The sequence below is a fragment of the Pseudopipra pipra genome, chromosome 6 (genome assembly GCF_036250125.1).
Source record: "Pseudopipra pipra isolate bDixPip1 chromosome 6, bDixPip1.hap1, whole genome shotgun sequence".
Classification (NCBI taxonomy): domain Eukaryota; kingdom Metazoa; phylum Chordata; class Aves; order Passeriformes; family Pipridae; genus Pseudopipra; species Pseudopipra pipra.
Window position 1 is genome coordinate 8,533,680 of NC_087554.1, and position 26,900 is coordinate 8,560,579.

At 41.4% G+C, this 26,900-nt stretch overlaps 1 protein-coding gene across 13 annotated transcripts in view; it reads right to left on the reverse strand.

The window, feature by feature from the left end:
• CCDC180 (coiled-coil domain containing 180) overlaps positions 1-20,607 on the reverse strand; it is a 30,401-nt gene extending 9,794 nt beyond the window's left edge. For 2 of the 13 annotated variants that reach the window (XM_064657228.1, XM_064657236.1), the window contains exons 1-29: positions 20,201-20,607; positions 19,042-19,165; positions 18,288-18,472; positions 17,355-17,437; positions 16,719-16,828; positions 16,494-16,622; positions 16,222-16,332; positions 15,103-15,198; positions 14,693-14,856; positions 14,396-14,515; positions 13,659-13,738; positions 12,881-12,969; positions 12,290-12,409; positions 11,482-11,655; positions 10,856-10,971; positions 9,297-9,441; positions 8,965-9,028; positions 8,139-8,344; positions 7,381-7,589; positions 6,695-6,870; positions 5,430-5,610; positions 4,754-4,900; positions 4,353-4,497; positions 4,030-4,146; positions 3,507-3,605; positions 3,046-3,159; positions 2,209-2,408; positions 1,401-1,471; positions 553-631 (exon numbers count right to left, since the gene is read on the reverse strand). In XM_064657228.1, the coding sequence (XP_064513298.1) occupies positions 553-631; positions 1,401-1,471; positions 2,209-2,408; positions 3,046-3,159; positions 3,507-3,605; positions 4,030-4,146; positions 4,353-4,497; positions 4,754-4,900; positions 5,430-5,610; positions 6,695-6,870; positions 7,381-7,589; positions 8,139-8,344; positions 8,965-9,028; positions 9,297-9,441; positions 10,856-10,971; positions 11,482-11,655; positions 12,290-12,409; positions 12,881-12,969; positions 13,659-13,738; positions 14,396-14,515; positions 14,693-14,856; positions 15,103-15,198; positions 16,222-16,332; positions 16,494-16,622; positions 16,719-16,828; positions 17,355-17,437; positions 18,288-18,409 (3,467 nt within the window). In that variant the 5' untranslated portion in view covers positions 18,410-18,472; positions 19,042-19,165; positions 20,201-20,607. The remainder of the gene's footprint in view (positions 1-552; positions 632-1,400; positions 1,472-2,208; positions 2,409-3,045; positions 3,160-3,506; positions 3,606-4,029; positions 4,147-4,352; positions 4,498-4,753; positions 4,901-5,429; positions 5,611-6,694; positions 6,871-7,380; positions 7,590-8,138; positions 8,345-8,964; positions 9,029-9,296; positions 9,442-10,855; positions 10,972-11,481; positions 11,656-12,289; positions 12,410-12,880; positions 12,970-13,658; positions 13,739-14,395; positions 14,516-14,692; positions 14,857-15,102; positions 15,199-16,221; positions 16,333-16,493; positions 16,623-16,718; positions 16,829-17,354; positions 17,438-18,287; positions 18,473-19,041; positions 19,166-20,200) is intronic. The other 11 variants (XM_064657229.1, XM_064657225.1, XM_064657223.1 and 8 more) reach the window with 11 other exon arrangements.
• Positions 20,608-26,900: the final 6,293 nt, after the last annotated feature.

Sequence of the window (26,900 nt, forward strand, 5' to 3'; positions counted from 1 at the left end):
CACCTCATTGTCCTTGCCAGTCCACCAGGAGGGGAGGAGGAAAGGGAAGTGAGTGCTTGGACTTTTTCAGTGGGAACACTAAATAGGGGAATACCATTCCTAAATCACAACAATATGAAAATAATTTTTTGATGGAAAAAGATTCTCAGGATTCTTTTCTAAACTCTCATCTGTTCAAAACTTTCCTGTTGTTTTCACTGTTACAGTAGCTCATTTCACTGATCTATGGACTAAGCTGAACACAAACTATTTAGATGCCACACTTGAAAATTAAGCCACACTGATTTAAGGGTTAGTCTGTATTTCAACAACTTCAGAATCCAAAACAGCAGCAGATGAAGGAGAAAAAGAAAAACGTTTTCCCAGCCACAATCTGGAAAAAAAAACCCCAAACAAAACAAAGCTGATCATGTGGACATAAACAGAGATGGAAAAAAAGGCTCATACAAAAAAGCATTAAGAATCTTTCAATGAACAGGCAGGGCACAAAGTTTACTTAGAATTTCTGCATAGGAATATTTCAAGTGGAATTCCTCCTTTCAGGGGTCTCACCTTTTTTTTGGCTTCGTTTCATCCAAAGATGATTTCTTGGTGGTCTGAGCTGCACGTGCATTGGATACCTTCTTCTTTACTGGAGGAAGAATGGTTTTTAGTTAATGAGGAAAGATGAAGAACATTGTATAAATGCCAATTGAAGTATTTTTTATATGGATATGAATTTTGTGTTCTTGTTTTCCTTACAATATGTAGGGCACAACTACAGGAACAATCATAAGTGAGGCAACCCAGAAGTGGCAACAGCAATAAAGGTTATGTTCTGGGGATGCCAAAGAAAATGGACAGATGGGAGGAGATATAAAACAACATGAAGGCAGGAGAATGTGAACAACGTGAATAAGGAGAATGAATGGGCTACATTCATAGTCTTGGCTGTGATAGGGACTTGGAAATGTGGAAGAGATAGAGAATACCTTTAAAAATGGCTGGAGAAGTCAAGCTCTCCAGAAGAGAGATGGGGAAATCAGAACACTACACAGGTAGCAGCTGGGATTACCTCTGTGCTCACATTTGAGTGGATGATAACACAATTTGAGAAGTATCCCTGATTCCCTACATATTTTCATGACCTCTGTTCCAATTCTTTTCCCTATTCTTTTTCCCTTTTGCTATCACAGAGATATCCTTTGTAACACTACCTCATTCTGCAGCTTTCATTGGTTGAAGAGCCAAAAATCATCTTACTATTGCAAGGTAATGATATCCAAGAAAAAAACTGGGATGCACCAACTCTCAGAACTAGCAGGGAAGCCACTGGTCTGGAACATGCTAGACTTGTGCAGTAAAATGAGAGGAACTACAGTTTAGATGAACAGAATGCATTAAAAGAAATATAGGCACACCTGGTCCTAATGAACGTGAGCGATCTTTTCTCTCTTGATTTAAATCTGGAGATTGTTTGGACGGGACAAATCTAAAACAAAAAAGAGAGATAAGTGGCTGTTGAATATCCTGTTACTTTATGTTCTATACTACATACTACATTATATAGAGACCTGGGCAAGTTCTCCATCCCTACCATGAGCTAAGTGTGGTTAAATTTCTGAGATCATATTTAACAGATAGGGTTACTTTTACAACTGACAGTGTATATTGAAGTACTTTAATGGGACTAACTAACTCTTTATCTGAAATTTTGGAATTTCTACAAGCAAAAATGCATTAAAATACAATTTGCAAATCAAACACTTTTCATATTCTTCATTGCACTTTTCAGTCGACTATGTAGCATGTAATCACCTTTTAAGGTGATCACCTTTAAGACAAAAATTAAATCACTACATCTAAACTTTATCATTGTGCTATAAAATAGATGTCACTTATTACTCAAAAGGGGGTATTTTTTGCTGTTAGAAATCTTGCTTTTAAAAAGAAATCAGTCTCAGCCAGACTGATTTTTAAAGTTAGACTGATCAGAAAGTATGAAGTAGTATTATCTACAAACAGTCTATTCAAGTTCTGGATATACAAGGTATTCTACAAAATATAAATTCAGGAAAACCTTTATATGCTTCTGGAATATAAATTTAAAAAATACTGTTGTGAAGCCCCTTGTAGCATATCATGAGCCTCACGGAGAGAAGTGGCATATGGAGCTAAGAAAATATAAATTAAGGACAGAAAAATACCTTTAGGCAAACAAGTACTTACCCAGCTAAATTCTGGATAACACTTATTGCCAAATCATCAAGTGCTGACGTATCCATTCTGCTGGGATTTAACACGGGGAATTTTTCAGGATCCAGCCCCATTACCATCCTTTTGCTCTCATCTCTAAGGCTCTCTCTTTGAACAGCAGGAGCAATGGAATCTTGTGACATCCCATCTATGGCAAGAGTGGGAATGTCCTCCTGAAATGGGAAGAAAAATGAAGCCCTCTTGACTGTAGCAGGCAGTTAGTGAAAGCATTCCACATAGTAACTGGCTACTAAAGCAAATCTTCCAAACAGACAGACACTATTTTGCTTCACAGGCTGAAATCAAATTTTTTGTCATTCTAGTAGCAATGTTGTTACAGTTATACAACTCTGAAACACTTCAAAGAGTAGGTTCTCAAAATAATCATCAACAGTATTTAAAGGTATACTCTCAAAACAATGATCCACTGAGATGACAAAATAAAGACACACTTTCCAGAAAAGGAAAAAAGGAAACACAACCCATTTGATAAAAACAAAATCTCTTTCGGACACATTTGATTTTTTTAAATTATTTAAAGAAATCCATGAAATATCTATCTATGAATAGTGCCTTGAAAACAAACTCAACTGAGCAACTCATTGCATTTTGTAAACTTGGTGCTGACTGCTGATTCACTCAACCTCTTAATAAAATGTCCTAATGTTACAGTGTCTTGGGCAGCTTGGCATAATGCAGATTCTTTCTTCATTTGAAAATTCAAAGCACAGATCCTGAAAAACTTTTAAAGCATCTACTCAGGGAAATTCTCTCAACATTAAATAAAATATAGAGAATGTAGATACTTACACTGGCATGTGGGATCATTGCTTTTTCTAAGAAGCAGTCAAGATACTGGCTTCTCTTTTTCAGCTCTTTCAACACCTCTTTAGCAAAATCATACAACTCTTCAGAAGCTGAAGCCTTAAAGATATGGGAATACAGATGGTATTTATTAAACTAGATATTTTGGCCTTTTCAAACATGCTGACTCTTGCAAACAACATCAGTGGCCTCTATTCTGTCACCAGCTTATCTACACATACATGGAAGCAATGAGATAGCACAGAGGTTGAGGTTTTGGTCTGGTAAAGAGGAAAAGAGGTGTGGGACCTTCCTGAGCAAAAATTCTGTGTTTCTGCCCACCCCCTAAATGTGAAGAAACACCAGTCTACCTTAAAAATATTAGTTTATGCAATCATGCACAGTGAGTCTAATAACAATTATTAACAATTCAAATTAAATACCATTTTGTGCTGTTTAGAACTTACTTCTTTATCTGCAGTAGGATGAGCACAAGCATCTCTCTTCTGCTGGAGCTTCTCCAGGTAAGACTTTAATGTCACTGACTGCAAATTGGAATTTGCTACCTAAAGCAGAAGCAGATAGTGGGGAAGTAAAATCCCCATTCAGGGGATTTTCAGAGCCTCCACTTTCAAACCACTAGAACCATTGATAAAAAACAGGTTAAAAAAATCCCTGGTACTCAGAGGAGATGCTGAAAACAGTAATTCATAAAAGCAACACTTCATGTCCTTCACTGTACCACACAAAAATGCTGGTCAATTCAGATGTACATACTCAATGTGCTGCAGGCCCACAGTGTTCCAGCACAGCTGCAGCAGTAAAAACTAAGTTTTAAGCTGACAGTGACAGAAAACAGGTTTTGAATTAACACAGCAAGTCACATAATGTTTGTCCACTCTGAATTCAGCCAAAATATCTTCAACAGGATAAAAAAAAAAATAATTATTATATGGAATTTAAGCAAAGTTCTGATGTTTCCCTTTGTACCTCTGATTTGATTTGCTGTTGTAGACATCTCAAAGATTTCTGGACCTTCTCCATAAAGGCTCGACTCACAGAGACATCAGCAAATTTTTTTTCAGACTGCTTGATAAGTTCAGTAGCCTTTAAGAAAGCCAGAAACAAGAGACAGGACTAGGTAATTTTTTACTTTTTAAAACTTAAATAATAGAACTCGCCGTTTTTATTTCTTTTTTTCCATCACATAATTGCCAAAGAGAACAGTCTTACAGTTATAATTGGAAAGCAGGCTGACTGCAAATCACATTATCAATAGAAAACATAACTTGAAAGAATAAAACTCTGCATACCTGCTCCAAGCAGCTTGATTCCATTTTCTCCACATCTGTTTTGATTAAGCTTTCCAGAGAGTCAATTTGCTTACTTTCTTTCTGAAGACAGCTGCTGAAAAACTTTACTTCTTCAGAAGAGAAGTCACCTCCCTCCGAAAATAATCTGAAAGCAAAAGTAGAAGCTGTGACTCTTCTTTTCCTCCAAGACTATTTTAGCTAAGCAGCCCTAAAATGTGGATATCAACACAAATGTGATGAAAACAGCATAATAATTGTGGCTTAATGGAATTTTTTTTTAAATAGCAAACCAGATGAATAACGAAATAAACTTTAATTTTACTGTTCTGCCTATGCAACAAATGCTGATGCCCAGAAATAGGTCACTATTTATAAACAAAACTTCCATGAAATCTCTATACCTGCAAGTTTTGAGAAAATCCACATTTGAACGCTTTAGTTTTCCTAAAGCTTCCTCCAAATGGTGCTGGTAACTCCTCACAGTAACCCCAACTGATTCCAGATGATTGTGGAGCTCTGATTGCAGATTGTTCCTGGAGGAAGCTGACCTAATAAGAAATAATAAAAGACAGGGAAAACATGTCAGAAGAGGAACACACATGATGATCTGGCGACTGCTGGCTGTAAAGACATGAAGAAACGTCAGAATTCAAAAGTGATTAAGTGAAGTCTGAAAGCAACCCCCTGAGCTGGGATGGTCTGACTGAACACATGGAAGGTATCAGCAACAGCTGATGCTATTGAGAGGTTTTCTTCAAAATCAATTAGTCAATTACTATGACTGTGCAGGTTCAGTAAAGTGGATAAAATCTAAACAGATGAAACATCTTTTCTACTTAAAGACTGCCAGCACTTTGAAAAGAGATGAAAAATTCCATATGTTCAGCCCTGATTTTAATTTTTTCAGGGAGAGAGATTGAAATTCTTTACATCTTTTCCAGTTTTATAAAGTACTCTTCACTGAAGAATAATGATGTATAAAACAGGTTCAGAATGCAAACCAGAAACATCTCAGACAGCAATCAGGAGTATTTAACAATGGAGACTTCCAGCCAGAAACACCTGTGGCACACTTACTGCTCAGTCATAGGAGCATGCTGCAAGTCATACTCCAAGTTACGGATTCGGGAGCCGAAGTTTTTGTTGAGGTTATTTAGCTGATCCAAAAATTTATGAAATTCAGCTTTCTCCTTTTTCAGGCTTTCTTCCAGCCCCTCACAGTAACACTCGAGACGCTCTCTGTGAAGTGACAGTTCCCCTGAGAAGAAAAGAAGTTTTCCAGTATGGATATTATTCCCTGTTTGCTGTGGACTACCACAATGCCCAGTCAGCCTACGACCAACAGCAGCAGCAAAATAAACAGAACCAGACCTCACAGTAACTAAACCATACAAATAAACCACATTCCATTTGGTTTCTTTGGCTTTCCTTCTGTGTTAAACATATATCCTTAGCAGCTCCTAATCCATTTAAAACACAAATGTCTCATTTGCTCTAAACATTCTTTTTCCTTTATTTTTGGTCATTGCTGACATCTTCATTATATCTCTGTTCTCAATCTTGTAACAAAAGTAAAGTTTTGGTTTTTTTTTTTTTAATGGAAAATACACTTCTCCCTGGTTTTGTGAGGGGAAAAAAAACATCAGTTTTGGTCTCCCTTCTGGAATGATAGCTGGATAAATCAAGAGCCGGCCAATTGCCTCAATAAAGCAGCCAGAAAAAGCACCTCTTGGCAGAGAAAGGGAAATTGAAAAATTGTTTGCCTGTTCTCCCAAGAGAGAGTTTTTTACTTTATATGTTAAAGACCAACAAACCTGTCTAAAGTACTTTTTTCTCACCATAAAAACCAGACAATTCTCATGTGAAAAAGTTTTTGATTAGTGGCTGCTCTGTAGTTGCTCAGTGATACTTCACAGAGCTAAATCCTTCCTCTCGTGTTTTCAGAAGCCTGGTCCTGCCATTTCAGCTCTCTCAACTTGGCTAATTCTTTCTCTGCAACACCTGTAAAATTATTTTTTGTACAATAAAAACTCTTGTTAAATAATTTCAAGGTGAATGAGAATTCACAAACGTTGACAATACAATGTTCTACGTCTCATACAATGCAGTTGTTGATCAAGGCACCACTGTCTATTTTTCCAAACATAACATAGCACAAACCAGGAAGAGGTGTAGAAATGTCATTCTGAAAATAGATGAGTAACATATTATACTGGGAATTTGTACACACTCAACTGCTTCCTTGCTCAGTTGTCCTTTACAATGCTGAAATAGTTTTGGCCCACTTGTGATCATCTCTAAAAAAAGTCATATGATGCTCACAGTAAAAAAAAAATCAGTACCAGCTCTAACATTGTAGATATTTGTCTGTATCTCCTCCTGCTTTTGTTGATGCAACTGAAGATGCAGCAGAAGTATTGAATTCAGCTCCTCTTTCTTGGCAGCCATGAAGACATGGGATTTGGACAAGGATTCTGCAAACCATTTCTCCAAGTGTTCAAAAAAGCAGAGGCGAATCCTACGATTGAAAAAGAAATACTACAGCGAGGAACAGTAAATAATAAATAAGAATTTACTAAATACATGAATTCTAAGAATATCACTTCTGACTACAGGAAGATATGCTTTCAGTACCATTTGTACAATACTGGTCAAGTTTTTGAGCTAGCTGCCTACTACTGAGTACCAGGCATTTTACCTTCATGGCTCTGCAGGGAATTTGGGAATTTTACTTGTCTTTCTGTGATCTGTTTTCTCACTTAATAAATTTCCATAAAATATGAATGTTCTGTAAAGGTAAACGCATTTGCGGTACTCTGAAAGGATGGCTACAAAGCAATATAAACATTTTCTTATATTTGTATCAATTTAAAAAAGAGGAATGACATAATAATGATACAATTATAATTTTATAATTAGAATATCTAATTATATACTAATAATTGGCTAATTTTTGCCTCTTCAGTATAATGTTTCTTCTAAAGAGCTGAAATTTGTCTATTACGTAAAGAAGCTGTTTTCTACTCACTTTTTCTTCAGCTTGACAAACACGGTTTCTTTGAGAAGCACATATTTCAGGTACATAGGAAGTGATTCTTCCTTTTCATATTTTGTAAAATAATTCTCCGTGATGTCAGCCTCTTCAACTCCAAGGACAGTGTAAATGTTTCCACTAGCAGTGGAAAATATTTCCATGGCCTTTTCAGCACTTTCTGCCTTGCTGCTATTGAACACTGCCTAGTGAACAGTTGGAAATCATCATCTGCTACCTTTAAAGGTATCAGCATGGAATCAACACAGCACAAGCTAATGTAAGAATCCTAAGGATATTTAGAATAGCATTCTCAATTTGGACAACACTAATACAGTGTCAGCAATATTTATATATTTATATATGCTGGGAAGGCTCAATAGGCAAAGTCACCTATGTTTTAGATGGGTTTTGATATGTTAATAATTAAAGACCTGAAAAAACAATACTTAGGTACAAATACAGCTTAAAGCATTCACCATGGCTTAAGAACACTGTGATGAAAGAAAGATAGATTAAAAAAAAAAACTATGCAAAGAGTTTTTACAAAGGTAAAAGCAGTGCTTGTAAAAGGTTTTATACACTCTATTTGTCCATAAAAAGGATCTAAACCCCTATGGGCTTTGACAGACTAAGCAAACAAAGACTTTCTATTCATCCTTAGCAAAAAGACTTCCTATTCCTCCTTATTTTGGGCAAGACTGCCTTCACCTTCAAATTTATTCTCTTGTTCACTTAATCTCTGTAACACTTACCCCTTGTTCTGCATGTTCAGTGTCTTCACTTTCATGAGGAATGCTCTCTCCATCTTCCTCTGTTTCTTCAGTTTCCTGTGCCAAGATCTCCTCATGCTCAGCTGGGTTTGTTTCTCCATCTGATCGTTGACAACTGTCTACCTCTTCTGGCATTGGCTGAGAGAGACGACTGTCCCACTCTGCTCTCTGCTGGTGCACCTCAAGTCCTGGAGGCAATTTTGGATGCCACAATGTAAGAAAGATCTAAATCTATTAGGGAGCGTTCAAAGGAGAGAGACACAGATGGTGAAGGGACTAGAAGGGAAGCCTTGTGAGGTAATTTGTACCTTGTGAGGTACCTTGGCTGAGGTAATTTGGCTTGTTCAGCTGGAGAAGAGGAGACTGAGGTCAGAGCTCATTGGGGTCTGCAGCTCCCGAGGGGTGGTGGAAGGGCAGCTCCCATCTCTGCTCTGTGTGAGCAGGGACAGGACCCGAGGGAATGGCTGGAACTATGTCAGAGGAAGTTTAGCTGGATCTCAGGAAAAGGTTCTTCCCCTAGAGGGTGGCTGGGCACTGAAGAGGCTCCTCAGGGCAGTGGTCACAGCCCCAAGGCTGCCAGAGCTCAAGGACCATTTGGACAATGCTCTCAGGCACATGGTTTTGTTGTGGTGTCTGCGCAGGGCCAGGAGTTTGGACTTGGATGATCCTTGTGGGTCACTTCCAACTCAGGATATTCTACAATTTTCCTCTCATTTTCTTTCCTCAACTACTCATTTACAGTTAAAGCACAGTTTTACTGGTTGCAATCCAAAGAGATACAGATTGAAAAAAAAGCAAGCAAAAATACCTGTTTGTACCACTGAGGTATCACTTTGATCTTGAACCATGGAGGTTACCTCGCCTTGCAAGTTCTAAAAGCAAAACAACAACAAAAAAACCCCATACCATTTGAAAATACAGATTTACCTCTTTGTAAGAAATCCAGATCCCTTCTCAAAATATATCTATGTCAGTAAGTTATGATAGTCTTGAATGGATCACTTATTGTCTAAAGAACCTGTGACACTCAAATTCACTAATATAAGTTTGTTATCTTGTAGTTTTCTGTTTAAAAGGCAAATGAATTTGCTGAAATGCAGTTTGTAATGAGATTTTAACCAGATAAAATTTTCTTTTTACCTGTTTGAAGACTTCCTTCACATTAAAATGCTGGCTGATGGATATGCTGTAAGAAATCAACTCCTGCAAAATAGCTTCTGGGTAAGCCATTACTTCATCCATTACAACTTGGTTGAGTGTCTCATTCCTGTCAAATTTAAGGTCACTGTTTAAGAGATTCAAGAATGTATAAAAATAAAATAAATTTGACTACAGTGCCTTTAAATCCAAATCTAACTGTCTCACCAATCTCATAAAACCTTTAGGCTAAATGTTGCACCTGATATGTTTATACCAAATACAATCACATCCTGGCTTATTAGTAGAGATTAGTTCATTACAAATATATGAATGTACAAAATTTAAGAAATATTCACAACAAAGCCTTTCACATCTTTCCTTTTGGATGGGAAATCATTCAAAATCTGTGCTTATGTAAGGCATATTAAAAATGAGAGGTCAAATTACTGTCCTCCATATTTGTTCTGTATTGGTGCTCAGCTTTAAACGAGCCTGTCACAAGAGACTGCAAGCTTCCCCACCCCAAGGGAGGTGATTGGCATCTCCTTAACGTATATTAATCCACTGGACTCTAAGTTTTGTGGGACTCTCACCACTGAGAAGACCAGAAGAACAGGACCTATGGGATGCTGCCGGGTTTCATGGACTGGTGACACATTTTCTATTTTAATCTCTCTCTGTCACCCTCTTTCTCCCCCCTCCTTTTTCCTATTTCTTTCTATCTCTCTTTCTCTGCCTCACATTTACTGTTAAATAAAACCCACACTATTTGACTTTTGCCCCTTAATTCCGGCAGAGGCATTTTTAATCATTTTAATAACCAGATCATAACAATAGGTTACATTACCTTTCTGCAACCTCACATTGTATTTTAACTTGTTCCATTACCTTTGGGGTTTTTTAAATTGTTCTAATGAGCATTAAGAGCACAAATCCCACAGCTCTAACCACAATCCCACTGGGAGGTGTGTGAAGGTCCACATCACTCTTCTAACGTGCCTCGACCTCCTGGGTGTGAGAATAGAGCTGCTTCCTCTCAGCCTGTTTAATCTTCACACCTGCTGCTGAGCATGGTATGTGTCAATTTTTATAATGACTTTTATAGTTGCAAATGCCTAATCATGAGACAGGTCACAGAAATACTACCAAAATAAATATTTTGGCTATCTGAAAGTTCTTAGTGAATTCTAGTCCTTGCAACTTTGAATGAGATCAAATCTGAGACCACAGGTGATGGTGCAGACCAATTTCTGATTCCTGTGAGTCAAGAATCTGAACTACTACTTTTAACTTCTGCATAAGGCATGGATAAGGCACAACAATACTGATCTGGTGTAGTTTTTGAGTGATACCAGTCTTCCTTAGTCCTGCTCATAAACTATGAGTATTATTTGCCTTAACCTTGTTCAGTATGTACATTATTTCATTTTACAGTCTCACCTGAAGTAGCAAGCAGTGTTTTTCCACATCTTTGCACTACAGCATAAACAAGATCTAAGCAGTACAACCAACATTAAAGTATGCTTTATTTTTTAAGTTTACACTAAAAAAATTCATACCTAGTTCTAATATGATCTAAAGAAGAAAGGGCCTTCTCCATATAATTCTTCAGCTCTTCTTCACAGCTTGCCATTTTCATTTTTTCCAAAATTATATCCAGATCAACTTTCATCATCTAAGGCCACACAGAAAACACAAGTAAAAATCATTTAGTATATACTAAAATCTCCATAACTATTTAGGATTCAAGTAATTTGATTATGTATGTATATTTTACAAAAAGAAGGGAAGCTACCTTAGTAAAACTCATTGCCTATGAAGACCTTTCCTACATAATTAACATTTCTGACACTGTCACCCTAAGTTGCTTCTTATAACTGTGAGAAGTTGACATCCAGTCAGACTTTGTACCTGCACAAGATTTTATAATAGCAACTTGCAGTCTCTTTATAATGAAAATATAATCTTTACCACTGCTGCCATATCAAGAATATGATATGACTGCCCACTCAGTGGGAATCAAGCAGTTAGCAAAGATGTACCCGACAGAATGGAACTGACACGTAGAAATTCCAGCATAAAAGTCAAAGATTAAGTTTTTCATTTTATTTTGAACTCCAGAGAGCTCTTTGCATTAAGAAGTCCTTTCTTTACATCATACCACATCCTTGATTTATGTCTATACCTGTATAATGCTATCCTGTTCCCATCTGCATTCATCTACTTTCTTCTGAAGTTCACTTTCCTGCTGGGACAGTCGGAGTTTATGGACATCCCAGAGGGCCATGGCCTCCTGAAAATAGCTGTACAAGCCTTGACAGTGCTGCTCATCCTGTTTAGCCATCTCCTTAAAGTCTCTCTAAAGAAAAACATTTAAGTGACTAAGTTATTTTTAAGCTGCTGGAAGGTGAAATGAAGGAATAAGAGGATATGTAACGTGACAAAAGGCTGCCTGGATGAACACTGTCAGTATTCAACACAGTGAGAGGAAAAAGCCATCCAAGTAAACTGGATAAAAATGTGGATTTTTATTCTACAAGCTGAGAGTATCAGAACTTCTGTTTATTCTTCTGATACTGTAAAGCACAGAATCACCAAGTTCTGCCATCTATCATTTTAGGAACGACTGCCCAGTCATTTTCTTGTACAGAATAATAAAAGATGAGACTGAAAGAAATTTGGGAGATCATTTAAACCTATTCCTCTGCCTCTAGGCAGGTTGGGCTATACAAAATTCATCCCTGACGTATATATTTATATTACAAATATAAATTATGATATAAATATATTTATGTTACAAATGTAAACCAAATCATTACGAACTCTCCTCCTTGAATCACACCAAGCTTCTTTTCTTTGTGGTGTTCACTCACACTGTGGATCTCATTCTAGTGTGACATCAAGAGCCTCAGATGCAGATGGCACTGCAGGTGGGAGGGCAGGAAGAACAGACTAATACCAGGGAGTAGTAAAAATATACGTGATAAACGTACATCCATATGCTCCAGTTCTTCTTCGAACCTACGTTCTAGTTTCTCAGTCATGTGAAGCATGTCAGAGTGGACAATTTCAACATCTTTTAACGTGTAAACATTCAAATCCAACAGGCTCATCTAAACAAAAAAATGCCAAGTTATTGACATGCATATAACAAATACTGTGTGGCTTTTAGCGAGTATGGGTTAACAACTGCTGGTGTTTCTTCTTGTGAGGGACAGAGAAAGATTCAACCCCCCAGATCTCACATTCTGGAAACAGTACAATTCTATTGGAGGCAAGGAAAGAAATGGAGTCAGAGAGGTGGAATTTCTTTCCCAAAATAAGACACTTAGCACAAAGGCTGAGTGTCCTTGCATCCTCCACACAAATGTAGGACAATACTTCCTTCATTACTGCCATTTATTACGGCTTTTACACATTTCGAGTACAAATACCACAGCAACTTCTCTAATGGAATGAGACAGAGGTTAAAAAGTAATTTCACTTGTTATCTCAATGTCTGGTGGATCCTCAAACATTTTTTACTGTACTGACACTGTACCATCAACAATCCTTCCAACAAGTCCCAAAGCTGTGACGCTCACCTTGCAGACCTGCACTTTTTCCTGACATTTGCCCAGGACCAGCTCATACTTGCTGCGCATTTTCTTCACGCACTCTGCATTGTGGGTGTCTGAAGAACATGGAGCAGACCACAGTCAGGATTCCTGTATTTCCCAGTGCAGTGTGAAATGGAAATATGACAGAAGCCCTGTGCTGAATCTCAGCACAGGAACAGATCCCAGCGGGTCTGCACACTTGTGCGACACAAACAATCAATTACAGAAGATTTTTTAATACAAATCTGTTTATCATTATGCTTAAAAGCAGCAAGTTATTTACAATTGCTACCAACTTCTTTGCTACTATACAGGCTACAAATACCATGACAGGATGTGCTCTGGAGCAAAAGAAGGCAGACACACAGAGGGAAGGCACTTTATAGGACTCCAAGAAAGACAACATCTCCAACACTTTTCCTCTCCTTCTCCAAAAGGTAAAAAGGAGTATTTTTGTACGACTAAGAACTGCTCCATGTCAAAATTAACCTTCTGTCTCCCCCAGATTAATTCTAACCAAGACAGTTCCTGCTAGATCTCACCATGCACAAGTGCCTGTGCTGGCCAAAGGGAGGTGATACCCCAGAAAACTTCTTTGGGTCCTACTGCCAGCTCAAAGCAACTGAGAAGGTATGTGAAAACACATGGAACAAAGAAAAGAGCAAACATGCACTTTCAAAGCAACTGCCTGCTTCGTTGCTGCCTGGAAAAAAAAGAAAGAATTGCCTGAATTCCAGATTGTTTTTATGATTTCCCAACTTACCTAAACTTTGGTTTAAATTCTCCACAGTTCTGTACCATTCATTTATCTCAGATTTCATGTCTGTTGGAGGTAACAAGGTGCTATCAAAAGAGGAAACAAGAGTCAAGTATCTTAACATATAAACCAGTCAGTTGTTAAAAGATAAAATTATGAATCAGAGTTTCCATGCACTTTATTTTATTTACTGCCATCTCAGCAATGAAAATAAACCAAGGAGACTGCTGTTGTTCAAGGCCACTGAACAACTGACTGACAAGGGACTAACTTGTTCCTACATTCATCCTAAAAGAAAAGCTGTAAATGTTGTAATGCCTTGCATCCAAAAATGCTTGTTGTCAGGATGGATATTCAAACATAGACAGTTAGATTTCTATCCAGATTCTTCCGTAATTTATTACACAAATGAAATCCTGTGCAGAAACAATGCCTTGACTAAAGCACCAACTTGTAGTTCTCTACCCATCCTTGTCTGCTCATTTATACCATGTTTCAAATATTAGTTAAGATTTACTTTTGCACTCCTGCATTTCTAGCTCTCCATCATCCCCTATTTAGTGTAGCTGGTGCACTGAAAACCAGGAATGCATTTTTTCCATTAAAAAGAGCTTTACCAAAAAGAAGTTTAGGACCTGCCTACTTCTGAACTCTACAATCACAGACTGACAGAAAGCAAAGTGCATTTAGTAGCCAAGTCCCCTATTAACTCCAGAAAGAATTCTGTTTCTCTTTTGCCATACCCAATGTGCTGCAAAACCCCCAGTCTCCGCTCACTGAGTACAGTCTGCTCCTTTATCATATTTTCCATTTCTGTTTTCACAGTTGGAGGATTCTGTATTTCTTCACTTGCCATAAATTCTCTGTAGGATGGAAAAATGATATGTATAATGGAAATGTGATATATGTGCTATCCTATGTGATATGTATCATATGTTTAATGAAAAAATGATAAAACAGTACTGTTTATAGAAAACACAACTGAACACTAGTCACTTTGTGTTATTCATTCTCCAAAATATGACTGTAAAATTTCTGACCTGAAACTCTGAATTACATGGTTCTTTTGGATGAGCTTCCAGTCCTTGACTCTCTCTTGCCATTTCAATTTATGTGCTTTTTCCTTCTCAAGCTCTGATTTCATTAGATTAAAGAGCAGCTTGGCAGTTGCCCTCTCATTACCCAGCAGGGCTCGGTTTATATTCTGCATATTAAAAAAATAAAATCAGGAGTATTTTATCAGCATATAACATAAAAAAAAGCATAAATTGTCTCTTCTATGTGAAAGGAGGGAGAAAAGAATACAAATGATAAAGAATATTCTGCAAAAGAGAAACTTCTTTTATATGTCAGTGATTGATAAGTAGAAAAAATGAATTTCAACTGGGAAAAAAAAAAAGACATTCTGGGAATATTCAGATTGCTATCTTGCCCCAGACAAAACATTTACCGTGGCCTCGTCATTGATGAGCTTGTGAACATCATCTGCCAAGAAGAAGGAAATTTCCTCCAGTTTCACTGTATACTTTTTCAGTATATTTGCTATCTGTGCAATAAAAGAATAAAGAAAAGCATCAGCTAAAAAAGTATAACTCAGATGTCAGTTTCCCAAGTTATAAAATTACATGAACAAAACATTTTTTTTCCATTAAAATAAATTCAATTGGTTGATAGACAGATTGAGAAATAAACCTTAAAATATTAATCTTAAATATATCAAAGACTGATTTTTTTAAATCATTCATTAAAAAGTAACTAAAACTTTCCACTTTGTTACTACTCATTTGGTTTTTTTTTCATATCTGTGAAAATTGAGCACTCTGCAGACAAGCTGCAATATGAATTCAAAAAAAATCACACCAACTTCCTTTCAAATATCTGGAGTGAATCCACCAGTGCCTGTTTTAAGGAAAAACAAAATTTAAGGAAATGTCGCCATCTCTGACCTTTTTCATAACTAAACAAACATCAATAAAAAAGTTATGGTGATACTCTTGGACCTACTCACAATGTCTGCGTTACAAAGAGGACAAACTGGCACAGGTAGAACAAACAGCCTTTGTTTGCTTCCAAGAACAACGCAGCAAGGATCTTCTTAAGGGGTATCTATTATTTATCCAAACATTTACTGTGATATCCAATGACTTTCACAAGTCAGCCTAAAGCCTACACAACTGCAACACAACTCCTACTGATACCCAGGCTACCCAAACTAAAACTGAGCTAGGTCACGCCTGTGGTCTTTCTCAGCTGTCCCCAAAAAATAACAGAGCAGATGACAGTTCGACCTAAAAAACCCTTGCACGAAAATAAAAGCAGCTCACCTTCAGTACAGATAATTGTGCAAGAAAGAAACACCTTGGAACTGAAAAAAAAGTATTTTCTTCTGATTATGCAGGTATAAAATGATTGAATGGTCTACTGGTGAAAAGAAAGCAATCACCACACAACAGAATTACTGGCAGATCTCTGACTCCTATGGAAACAAGCTACTCTTTGCTGTGCATCCAGCATTACCAGCAAATAATAATCTTATCCTTAAGTAACAGTTATTAAGGCTGCATCTCACTTTAGAGGCTCGACTCTTTTCAATCTTCTTTAGGGATTCATCCATTGTCCTAATCCACTTCTTTCTGTTCAAGGATTCCTGGTAAATCATATTCCACAGTTTTTCCAAACCCTGAAATAAGAATTTAGTCTCAATCTCTTTGAAAAGTAAATGTAAAAAAAAAAAAAATTAAAAAAGAAAACAGATCTTAAGACTCCAGTGAGCCGTGAGAACCTGTTACACAGAGCAGGTACAAATAACTGAAGGTGAGCCAATGCTCTGAGCTGCCTTACTTTAAAGGAGAAACCTTCTAGAGCCGTATCAGACACAATCTTTTCAAACAGAAGTTCACTTTTTTCATCAGATTTCATCACTTTTACTTGAAGGAATTTTTGAAGCTCCGAAACAGAGGCTTCCATCTCCTAAAAAGAGAAGGAACTCAGTGTGATCACTTGAATATTGGGCCCTGAGCTTAGAATAGCACTCTAGACTACCTGGATTAAAAAATCCTGCCTTACTTTGCCAACGTAGTCCAGCTCCTGCTGCATTTTGGTCACTGCTTGATCGTGACGCTTTTGCCGTCGTTCTGCCACGCATTTCAAGGTCTCGCTGCTTTTTTCCTCAGGAACTGCCAAGAAAGAAATGAGGATGATGGAGCCTGGAACTCTTGCTGCAGAACAGGGGATGCACGAAGAATAAATCCCTAAATGCACACTATGACTGCTGCAGTTTGTGCAGCTCTTACAGTGTGCAGCACGGGAAGGGAAATCTTTGCAAACGGAGGTTAAAAATACTTGAGCATATTTTAAAACCTCTCTTATTAACTTGTGATTTTCAGGATAAAAGCATGGAAGCTATCAACTAAAGCTCAGGTATGATGCAAAAAAGTTGCATCATTTCAAGAATGAGATCTGCTTACATCAGAACTGGAATTTATCATCCAAACATAAGCTGTGATTGACTGACAATTTCACAACCATTTTTTTTTTCTAGGAGGAGACTCTTCAGCTTCAAAATTACCTACAAATCATCAAAAACGTGCCAGGTCATTTCTGAGCTTGATTTTATACCTCGTTCAGCTAAAACTGCTACATGTATAGTGTCTCCTATGAATGCAAATTTAAATAGCTGACATTAAGGGAAAACAATTTTACCAACTATATCAGGTAGGCCTCTGACTTCCTCAGCTGAACTTGTATCTACATTTCTCCAGGCCTTTGGAAATGTTGTAGGTTCTCTGAAACAAGAAGAGAATAAAGCTTTGATTTGTATTAAATGTGTAAGAAGAGGGACTAGCATAATAGTATAATATTCACTTTAAGTGGCAAAATGTAACATTTAAGTGAACATAAGTATTGTTTTAACTACAAAGAATATGGTTCAAAGAATCAACGTTGGTTCTTCTGACATGAACTGAACTGAGTAATTATCTAGTGTGGTTTGACCCCAACTTCAAATCTGTTATGATGGCATTAAAGCAATACATGCTAGATTTAGTGCATGCAAACGAACACCAACATACTATGCTTAAAAGGGATAAGAATCTGTGAAATCTCAAGGAGGAACTAGCAAGAAATGTGAAAATAGCCTTTATCTGCCCACTGCTCTTCCCATTGGCTTGGGCACTGTGTTTCTCCTTGGGGTCAATGAGAATCCAGGAGAATTCAGCCGCAGGGTTAGGGTAAAAAGGATGGATGCATTAACTTCTTTCTTGTTCATTACACAATCTTACTGCATCATCATCACCATCATCATGTAAATCATCAACATACTTTGAAATATAGTTCAAAAAGATGTGTCAGACTGGGCATCTACCTAGACTGCTTTGAGTGAAGAAGACAGGCAATTTCTTTTGCAAAGGAAAGTCACACAATATGCCTGCCATTGGAAATATCAGCCTGTCAGCCTGCACTTTAACAGGCAGCAGCTCATTATACTAAATTTACATCGAGCAAGGAGACACTCTGTTACAAGTCATTAGTGCTATGACCAAGAATTCAGAAATTTCTTGCTCCCAGTGCAAATCTTACAACTTCATTCCTATAGTCATGAACATATAATTGGGGTTTTATGCTTCTGTTCTCTACCTGTCTGATTGTGCCTTTTTTGTGGAGTCATTGATGGGCATTTTTCCATCACACTTCTGCTGATAACATGGTAGTAGCCCGGCATCAGCAGACATTTCTGAATGCCTATCCGAAGTGAGCATTTTACTCTTCTTAGAAGACCTACTCTTCTTCTTTCTTTCATTCAAAAGGTGTGCTCAGTGAGCCTTCAAAGAACCATAATCACAACAGTTAGAATTCCTTCCAATCTCCTGAATGGAGAACAGTGACAAAATAGTTCATAAAAATTGTGGGGGAAGGGAAGGGTGGCAGAAGAAAAAAGCAAAAAAAAGGAACCCTACTTGGCACGTGCATAACCATCTACGGCTATTTTAATCTAAGGCTATTTTCAAAATGAGAAAAAAAGGTTAACCTTTTCCTCAGAGAGGAAAAGTGGAGCCAACTGGATTGTGTGCCTTGCTTACAGTCACCAGGAAAGTCAACAGGAGAGTGAGAAATGCCTGAATCTGGCTGTGACTCTTAATACGTTTTACTGCTGTGTTATAATGATGCTGCCTTCAGTTAATATATTCTGATACACAGTGAAGAGATGAGAACACATGGAGATGCATTAGAGAGCATATGCTGGAGATAACACAATTATTTTCTACTCAAACAAACCACACCTAGAAAGGTCAAAACTGAGCTCCTGCCTGATGTCACTTCAACAGCCAGCAAACAACTGACCAACACAACCAATTCCTTTGGCTTTTACTTGGTCCTTTGGGTTTTTTACCTTGGCCTTGGAGATTGGTTTACAGCCTTCCTCTCCACAAACGTGTCACACACATCCTATGGAGAACAGGTGGCCCATCCCAGCTGACTGCCAGGCCTGCTTCCAGAGAACTGGCAACTACAAGCTGGGAGTCAAGAGGAGACACAACATTTCAGTTGGAAAAGGGCCCTTCTTGAATCACAGAACGGTCTGTGCTGGAAGGGATCTTCACGCCCATCCAGTTACCCCCCCGCCATGGGCAGGGACACCTTCCACTAGCCCAGGTTGCTCCAAGCCCTGTCCAACCTGGCCTTGGACACTTCCAGGGATGGGGCAGCCACAGCTTCTCTGGGCAACCTGTGCCAGGGCCTCACCACCCTCCCAGGAAAACACTTCTTCCCAATTATCCCATCTAACCCTGCCCTCTGTCAGTGTGAGGCCGTGCCCCCTCGTTCTGTCCCTGTAGGCTCCTGTCCCAGGTCCCTCTCCAGCTCTCCTGGAGCCCCTTTAGGCACTGCAAGGGGCTCTATCGTCTCCCTGGAGCCTTCTCCAGGCTGTACAACCCCAGCTCTCCCAGCCAGCCACCATGGCAGAGGCACTCCGGCCTTTGAAGAAGATTTGTGGCTTCCCCAAGACTCCAAAGGGTGATGAAACAGGAGGCCAGGCCCAAAAGAGTTAACTAAGAAATTTGGGCCTGCTAACAAGCTACTAACATCCAAAACGATCTGTGCTCGTTCTGTTCTACTTACCGGACCAAAACTTAAGAGAATGGTAAAAGAACATGTAATCAGCCTAGAGGTAATAAATTAAGATGCAGTAGGATAAGGTAGACATTGGAATAGAAGAAACAGGACAGGAACCAAGGCTTTTTCCAAGCTTCAGTGAGCGGGTCGAGAACAATGGAAAAGAAGAGAGGTCAAGCTGAGGAAGATGAGAACTAGCCCCCAGACTCAGGGAGGAAGAACGGAACTCCCACCAAAATTGAGGGCTAGGAGAAGCCCCGCCTGAGCTCCACCCATACTTCACCTGTTATGAGTATGTATAGATAAATGCTGTAATCACTTTGAATATGCATTTAATCATATACGAAAATTGTATAAAACCTGCTGATTCCGTGTGAAGCCTTGGAGCAGGTTTTTCCAGCAATAGCTGGCTTGCTCCCAGCGCTGTCAATAAACACCTTTGCTGCTCAAAGATCAAAGCCTATGGGCGGTTCATTATTCCGGATTTTTCGGATTCAGTGAAACTCCACGCCTACCGCTCGGCTTCCAGGATCGAGGGCTGTCACCGCAGGCGGTGCTCCCGGCTGTCGCTCCCGGACGATCCCGGCTGTCGCTCCCGGACGATCCCGGCTGTCGCTCCCGGACGATCCCGGCTCTAGGGGCCGATCCCGGCTGTCGCTCCCGGACGATCCCGGCTGTCGCTCCCGGACGATCCCGGCTGTCGCTCCCGGACGATCCCGGCTCTCGGGGCCGATCCCGGCTGTCGCTCCCGGACGATCCCTGTTTCTCCCCGGGCAGCCGAGTCGCGCGGCGCGTTGCCATACCAACGGCAGGGGCCGTGGCCAACGCCAGCAGAGGGACGGGATCCCCGCCCACCTCCCCACCCCCTCTAACAGCGCCCCCTGGCGGGCGCTGCCAGCACAGCGCCGCCGCTCCAGCTCATCCCGCCGGGATCTGCACCCCCACGGGACAGCTTTCCTCACGGACAGCGCAAAGGCCGTTCCCTGTCCTCGGGGGTCAGCGCCTGCCCCCGTCCCGGGGCACACGGCCAGGAGTCTGCCGTGCTCCGGCCACCCCGATCAGCTCAAGGCACGAAGATGCCCGGCGGGGGTGTTCCCCGACCCACGAGCAGGGCTGTGCCCGCTGCAACGGCGCGGGCGCGCAGGTCTGCCCCCCGTCCCCCTGGGCAGCGCTGTCCTGCGCGCCAGCCCCTGGGAACCACCAGCATCCCGAGGAGAGTCCGGGCTCGCCTGCAGCCACCCCCACTCCAGCCCGGTGGGCTCCGGCCCTGGCCCCGACCCCGGCCCGGCGGGGTCGCGGCTGCTTCCGGCCCGCCCTTGGGGCTCGGCGGGGCCGCGCTCGGCGCCACTCGGCATCATTCGGCTGGGTTCGGTTCCGCTCGGCTCCGTTCGGGCTCGCTCGGTTCCGTTCGGGCGCAGCCCTGGGCCGGGCGCTGTCGGGGCGGTGTCGCTCCGCCCCGGTGTGCGGGCCCTGTGTGGGTTTGGGGCTTCGGTGGAAAAGGGCTGGTTTTACTGACAGTAGTTGAAGTTTTGCAAGTGTTGAGCTGAGGAGCTCTGGAGCCCTTGCGGTGGTGGTACAGCAGTTGGTGGTACAGGTTCGCGGTAGCGCCGGGCAGGGCAGTAGCGGCTGTGGGGGAGCCTCTAACAAACTGGGTGTTGGCAGCCGCCAGAGCCACGGAAGCACAGGTGCCCTCAAAGGCTTTCGCCAAGTCTTGTAAACTGTTGAGGTTAAATCTCTTTCCGGATGCTGGCAAACCATGCTGCCGTGGAATCCGATGAATTCGGGGGGGAAGGGGGGACCAAGGATGTGCACTGGTCCTGTGTGGAGGGGAAGGGCTGGAGGAGGAGGGATGGAAGTAGGACGAGAAGGAGGATTTCCTTGGGCTGAATCTTGGGCTTTTGGAGGTTTTTATGGACAGAAAATGCCTGGTGACTTCTAGAAATGGACTCGGGCAGGAGAAACCCCCAAGCCAACGCTCTCACACCTTGTTTTTTTCCCCCAAGCCTCTTCATGCCTCTCTATGTGAACTGATTTGGTCTTGGATTTTTTTCTTCTGTACAGGAGTGACTGCTACTGGCACAGGTTGCTCCTCTGGTTCAGCTGCAGCTTGAGTGGCCACGACGCCTGTTGGTCTGCTTTCCTTCTCCTCCCTCTGAGGGTGCTGTTAAGTATTGCACTGTGTCTGATAAATACTAGCCAGGGCCCAGAGCACTGCACTAAGTTGCTCCTCTCTGGAACTGTCACAGTATTTCTCTTTCAAAGATTCTGCTGCTTTATCAGGACCCTGTAGTTGACAGGGGTAAACTTCCAAATCATTGGAGCAGAACCGTCTTTCAAACGCTGACCGATTTTCTCCAACATTCCATGCCCCTCCTGGCTACTGCAAAAATAACCTTGTCCTGGATGGAACCAGGAGAACCCATTCTTTAACAGGGTTTTTCCTAGCAGCCAGTTCTCCTGCTTCCTCTTTGGTCAGCCCTGCCCCACCATTGATAGAAATGAAGTTTCTTCCCAGGGAAAAGGTGCCAGCACAGAAAACTCTTCCTGCCCACCTAATACCAAAACTGGCCCTCCAGCTGAACATGAGATAACACACAGTAAAGCTTTTCTTTCCAGTATTGAAGTGCTGCACTTAAACTGCTCGATTTACTCCAGAAAAACCATTAGCCGCAGACCTACCTCATAGGCCACCAAAGAGAGCTGGGAGGGAGGGTGGTTCTTCTCTTTCTGCTCTCTCTGCCTGGACGACCCACTGCTCAAAGTGCCCTGCCTTACTAACATACCACACTCCTCTTTGCCTGCTCCAATTTATATCACCCAGAAACCACCTGGACTCCACCCCCTGGTCAGCTGATTAGGCCTTGCAAGGCAGCTGGGCTGAGCTGAGAGCAGTTTCTCCCTGCAGTTTAAATCTCCCACAAACGCCCTCAGCTCCATTGAAAGATGAGATGATTAGAGCTTGCAGTGCAGCTGCGTTGAGCTGGGCTGAGCTGGGAGGACCTTCTGAATGGAGTAAAAGTCTCCGAGAAAGAACCTCAACTCCTCTCCTGGTTACCTCACAAGGTAGTTAAGAGCAGATGACCTGATGTGCTTTGCTCAAATACCATGACAAAGAAAACTTGACCCCCACGGACTGCCCAGGCTGCGCCACACACTGCACCTGAAAGACAAACCAACACAGGCTTTCTGTCCTGGGAAACAGGGCTGTTGTCCCCTTTGGTCATCCCGCCCTGCCATTGCGACCCGATCCAAAACCGATACAAATGAGGATTCCTCGCAGGAAAAAGGTGCCAGCACAGAAAGCTCTTGCTGGCTGTGGATTGCCCAGGCTGGCCCACCAAATCCACCCAAGAGCAAAAGGTTGCAGGCTTGCTTGGCTGGGGAGAAGGGCTCTTGGCTTTTGGCAGCTCCAGCTGCCAGTGCCACTGCCCAAATGGCGTACGGACAAAGATTCCTCCCAGAGCAAAGGGGCCGGGATGGAAAGCTCTTGCTGCCCGGGGAGTGCCTAGGCTTGCCCATGAAGTGCACCAGAGAGCCAAAGGTTGCAGGCTTTCTTTTTCTGGGAGAAGAGCTGTGGTTTTTTTTCTTCAGTCCTGTTCTCCAATTGCCAGTCCCACTGCCAAATGGTGTACAGACGAAGATTCCTCCCAGACAAAAGGTGCCTGGACAAAAAGCTCTTGCTGCCCATGGAGTGCCCAGGCTGGCCCATCAACTGCAGATGAGAGACAGAGTCCAAGGTCTTTCTTTCTTTCTTGTATTTGCAGTCGCTTGTTTTTTGCAGCCCTGTGCTGAAATTGCCAATCCAACTCCCAAAACTGAATATGGACAATGATTCCTCCCAGACAAAAGATGCCATCACAGAAAGATCTTGCTGTCTATGTGTCCTAGGTTTATTTGTTCTATGAAATCAAACAGGGAATTTTTCTTTCTCGTGCCTCACTTTTAAAGAAAGAGGTTGATTGGGGGAGGGTGGTTTGCCTTGTGTGATTGAGAAACACAAAAGAACCATCTAGCAGGCCTGAATTCCAAGCTGATGGCCCTCCTGAAACTGTGGGAAGGGGTGATGTTTTTTTCCTTCTCTTCTCTGAAACCCGGACGCTTGACTTTTGCCTTAACTCAGGGAGGGTGTGTGTTGGAAAGGCTCCAAGGTCATTTTGTTCTCGGTCTTGTCCTCTGGCTGTTTTCTGCCTTCAGTTTTGTCTTCATTTTCTGCATCCTGTTCTGCCCCAGCCTGGACTTGCTCAGACTTCATCGGAAAGGTTTGACCCACCTGCTGAGGAACTTTTTGGCTAGAAGGTCACCCTTTCCCTCCTCCTCTCCCGTGTTTGGCGGCGGTTTGTGCCTGTCAACGAAAAGGGGGAAATCTTGGCCACAGCCAGCTGCAGACAGCATGAGTTTTAATGGGAAGAACCCCGTTTTGTCCCCTTTTTCCCCTTCCCCTTCTCAGTGGTGGAGGGGAAATCTCCATCTTCGGCTTCTCCTGCTCACCGGGGCTCCACGTGGCGACCGCCAGAACCCAACAGCACTCCCGCTGACCAACACAGAGCAACTGCAGGTTCTGCTCCTCCGGAGATCCAACATCGGCCCCTGCTGACCATGGGTAGAATTGCGCCAAAAAGCAAAAAAATACTGAATTCTTTTCCTTTTTGAGAGGGATTTTTTTTTGGGGGGGTGGGGTGGTGGTGTACAGGATTGTTGTTTTAGTTGTTTTTATGTTCTTTTGTTGTTCTGCCAATACACATATATTTTGATAAAGGGATGTTATTTTTTTTTCCGTTTTCCATGCTTCCTCAGTTGAGGCCTCTTAATTTCAGATTTACAATTGCTTAGAGAGAGGAGTGTGATCTTCCTCATAACTCATCTTCCTTAGCAAAACACTTCAGTCTCATTAAACCAAGACAGTTGTTTAAGCCAACACCTGGATATTTTCTAAGGCAAGGTTACATTGGGTTTTTTCCTTAAGATTTGTGGGCAAGTGTTTACAGATGTACCATTTATAATGCACTTTCAGGGAGTGTAACATGTCCTGAATGCTTTGGCTGTATGGTCTGTGTGAAGATCAGTTCTCCAGTAGGGGCACAGTCAGTCTCTCTGTCCAGCAACCATTTGCATGGCACTCCTGCATGCCCACTGCCAGGCTGCAACAGTGTACAAGGGTCTGAAAATCAGAGAAAGCCTAACATCCATCAGCTCTGTCTGCACTGACTTTCCAGACAGAAAAATAGAAGAAATCTAGAAAACCTCAAATTACACAGGATAGTTAAAACAAAAACAAAACCCAAAAAAGCCCAAAACCGAACAAAAAACCCAACACCAAAAAATCCTAAACCAAACCAAACAAAAAACCTCTCACACAAACAACACCCCAAGCCCACAGCAACAACAACAAACCCAACTGAAAAATGTTGCTTGTTTGTGTACTGGATTAAAGTGGAGTCCGAATCAATCCTTGCAGCTGGAGGGAGAGAGATGAGGTAACGTACACAAATAGCAGCACAGTGCACTGATTGAAGCGTTCTCAAATTTTTGAGGGTTTGACTTTGCAACCTGAGAATTTCTGGAGGGCTTAAAATGCGTTTAACGACTACTACCATGGCTACATCTGCTCTTGGGCTTGTCCCTGTCGGCTTGTGAGCACTCGGTGTGCCAGCACTGACTCACCCGGGAGGTGGCAGACAAACACCAGACACCGCTCGGGCTCAGCTGGAAGCGCCGCGCGGGGACAAGCGGCACGTACCTGGCAGCCGCCCAGCAGAGAAAATGGCACGGCACTAACTTGGCTCTTTTTATGTCTATTCCAGGACTTTTCCCTGCCACATTACTCTTGGACACCAGAAGTGCCTTTCTGCGAATTCTGCTGTTGAGTCACAGCTTGCAGTGATGAGTCACTTTTAAAGTATTTTAACTTTACCTTATTTTTGAAAAAGTCACATGCGGTTTGGGTTTAAGGGTATTAGTGGCTAATAAGAAAAGCAGAAAGGAGAAGCGCATGGAAGGAAAACAGAAGCATCAAAGGATGATTGGAAATGAAAGAGGGAACTTGCCAGTATTTAGCATAACAGTCATCCAACAAATAAAAGGGAGAACAAAATGAGGTGGGGCAGAACATACTTATTTGTAATTAGTGTTATGCTTTTGCATACCAATATTCAGCCTCAGCTGTTTTCTAGTGTATGCTTACTCTGGTTGTAAAGACATAGACAAAGCCTTTTTAAAAAATATGGTGTTGATTGCAGTTATTTCTCACTTAGAGTCAGCGATACAAAATTTAGTGTTAGTTGAGATTGCTGGATATAATACTGTAGTGCTTCCAAAAAATGTTAGTGATTAGCAGCAAATAAAAATTGACTGTCTAAGCATAATGTTGCTTGCACTCAAATGCCTTCTACTGAGCTGAGTAATCCAATCATCATAAGATGAGGGTGTAAAAGTAAGTTTATAAGACATTAGATGCTATTCATTTTCATAATATACTGGAATACATAAACACAGAACATCACAGGTTTCCACCTCAGGCTGTTTTGGGTAGGACTCTTGTTTTCTTAAATAGAAGTTGTCCACAAAGTAGGAAATTCACCCTGCTGACATAAATCCTACCTATTCAAGTGCTGTGTTTGTGCAGCCTGGAGAAACAGGAAAGGTGGAACTGGCCAACAGGTCCACCTGTAATGGGGGTGGGGAGGTTGCTATGCAACTATAGTATTTAATGTTTTGCTTGAAAGCTCAGCTCCAGGAAACAAAGGTTTACATAAGAATCAATCAATCTTTCTTTCTTCTAAGTTTGTTTCCTTCTATTATGAAACAAAGCTTGTTCGTGTGATTCAAGTACATCGCAAGCTCTCAGAAAACTAGATGCAATGTGAAAGAAAGCAAAGTTTGGGGTTGTTTTAATCTTGTTTTAGACAAGCTTGAGTTACAAATCTTGGAAATGCCAGTTCCCTCCTGGTGCTGGAATAACAATCACCCCCTCCTCCCACATTCACAGTGTACAGCTTGATCCACAAAATATTCCTTGCCTTAGTTCACCTTCAAAACCCACTGTGACCATCCGGTGTGTCCCACCTTCAGCTATGCTTTTTCTTTAATGAAACCATCGTTTCAGAGTTTATGGTAATCAAAATTTATTTTGGAGAAATA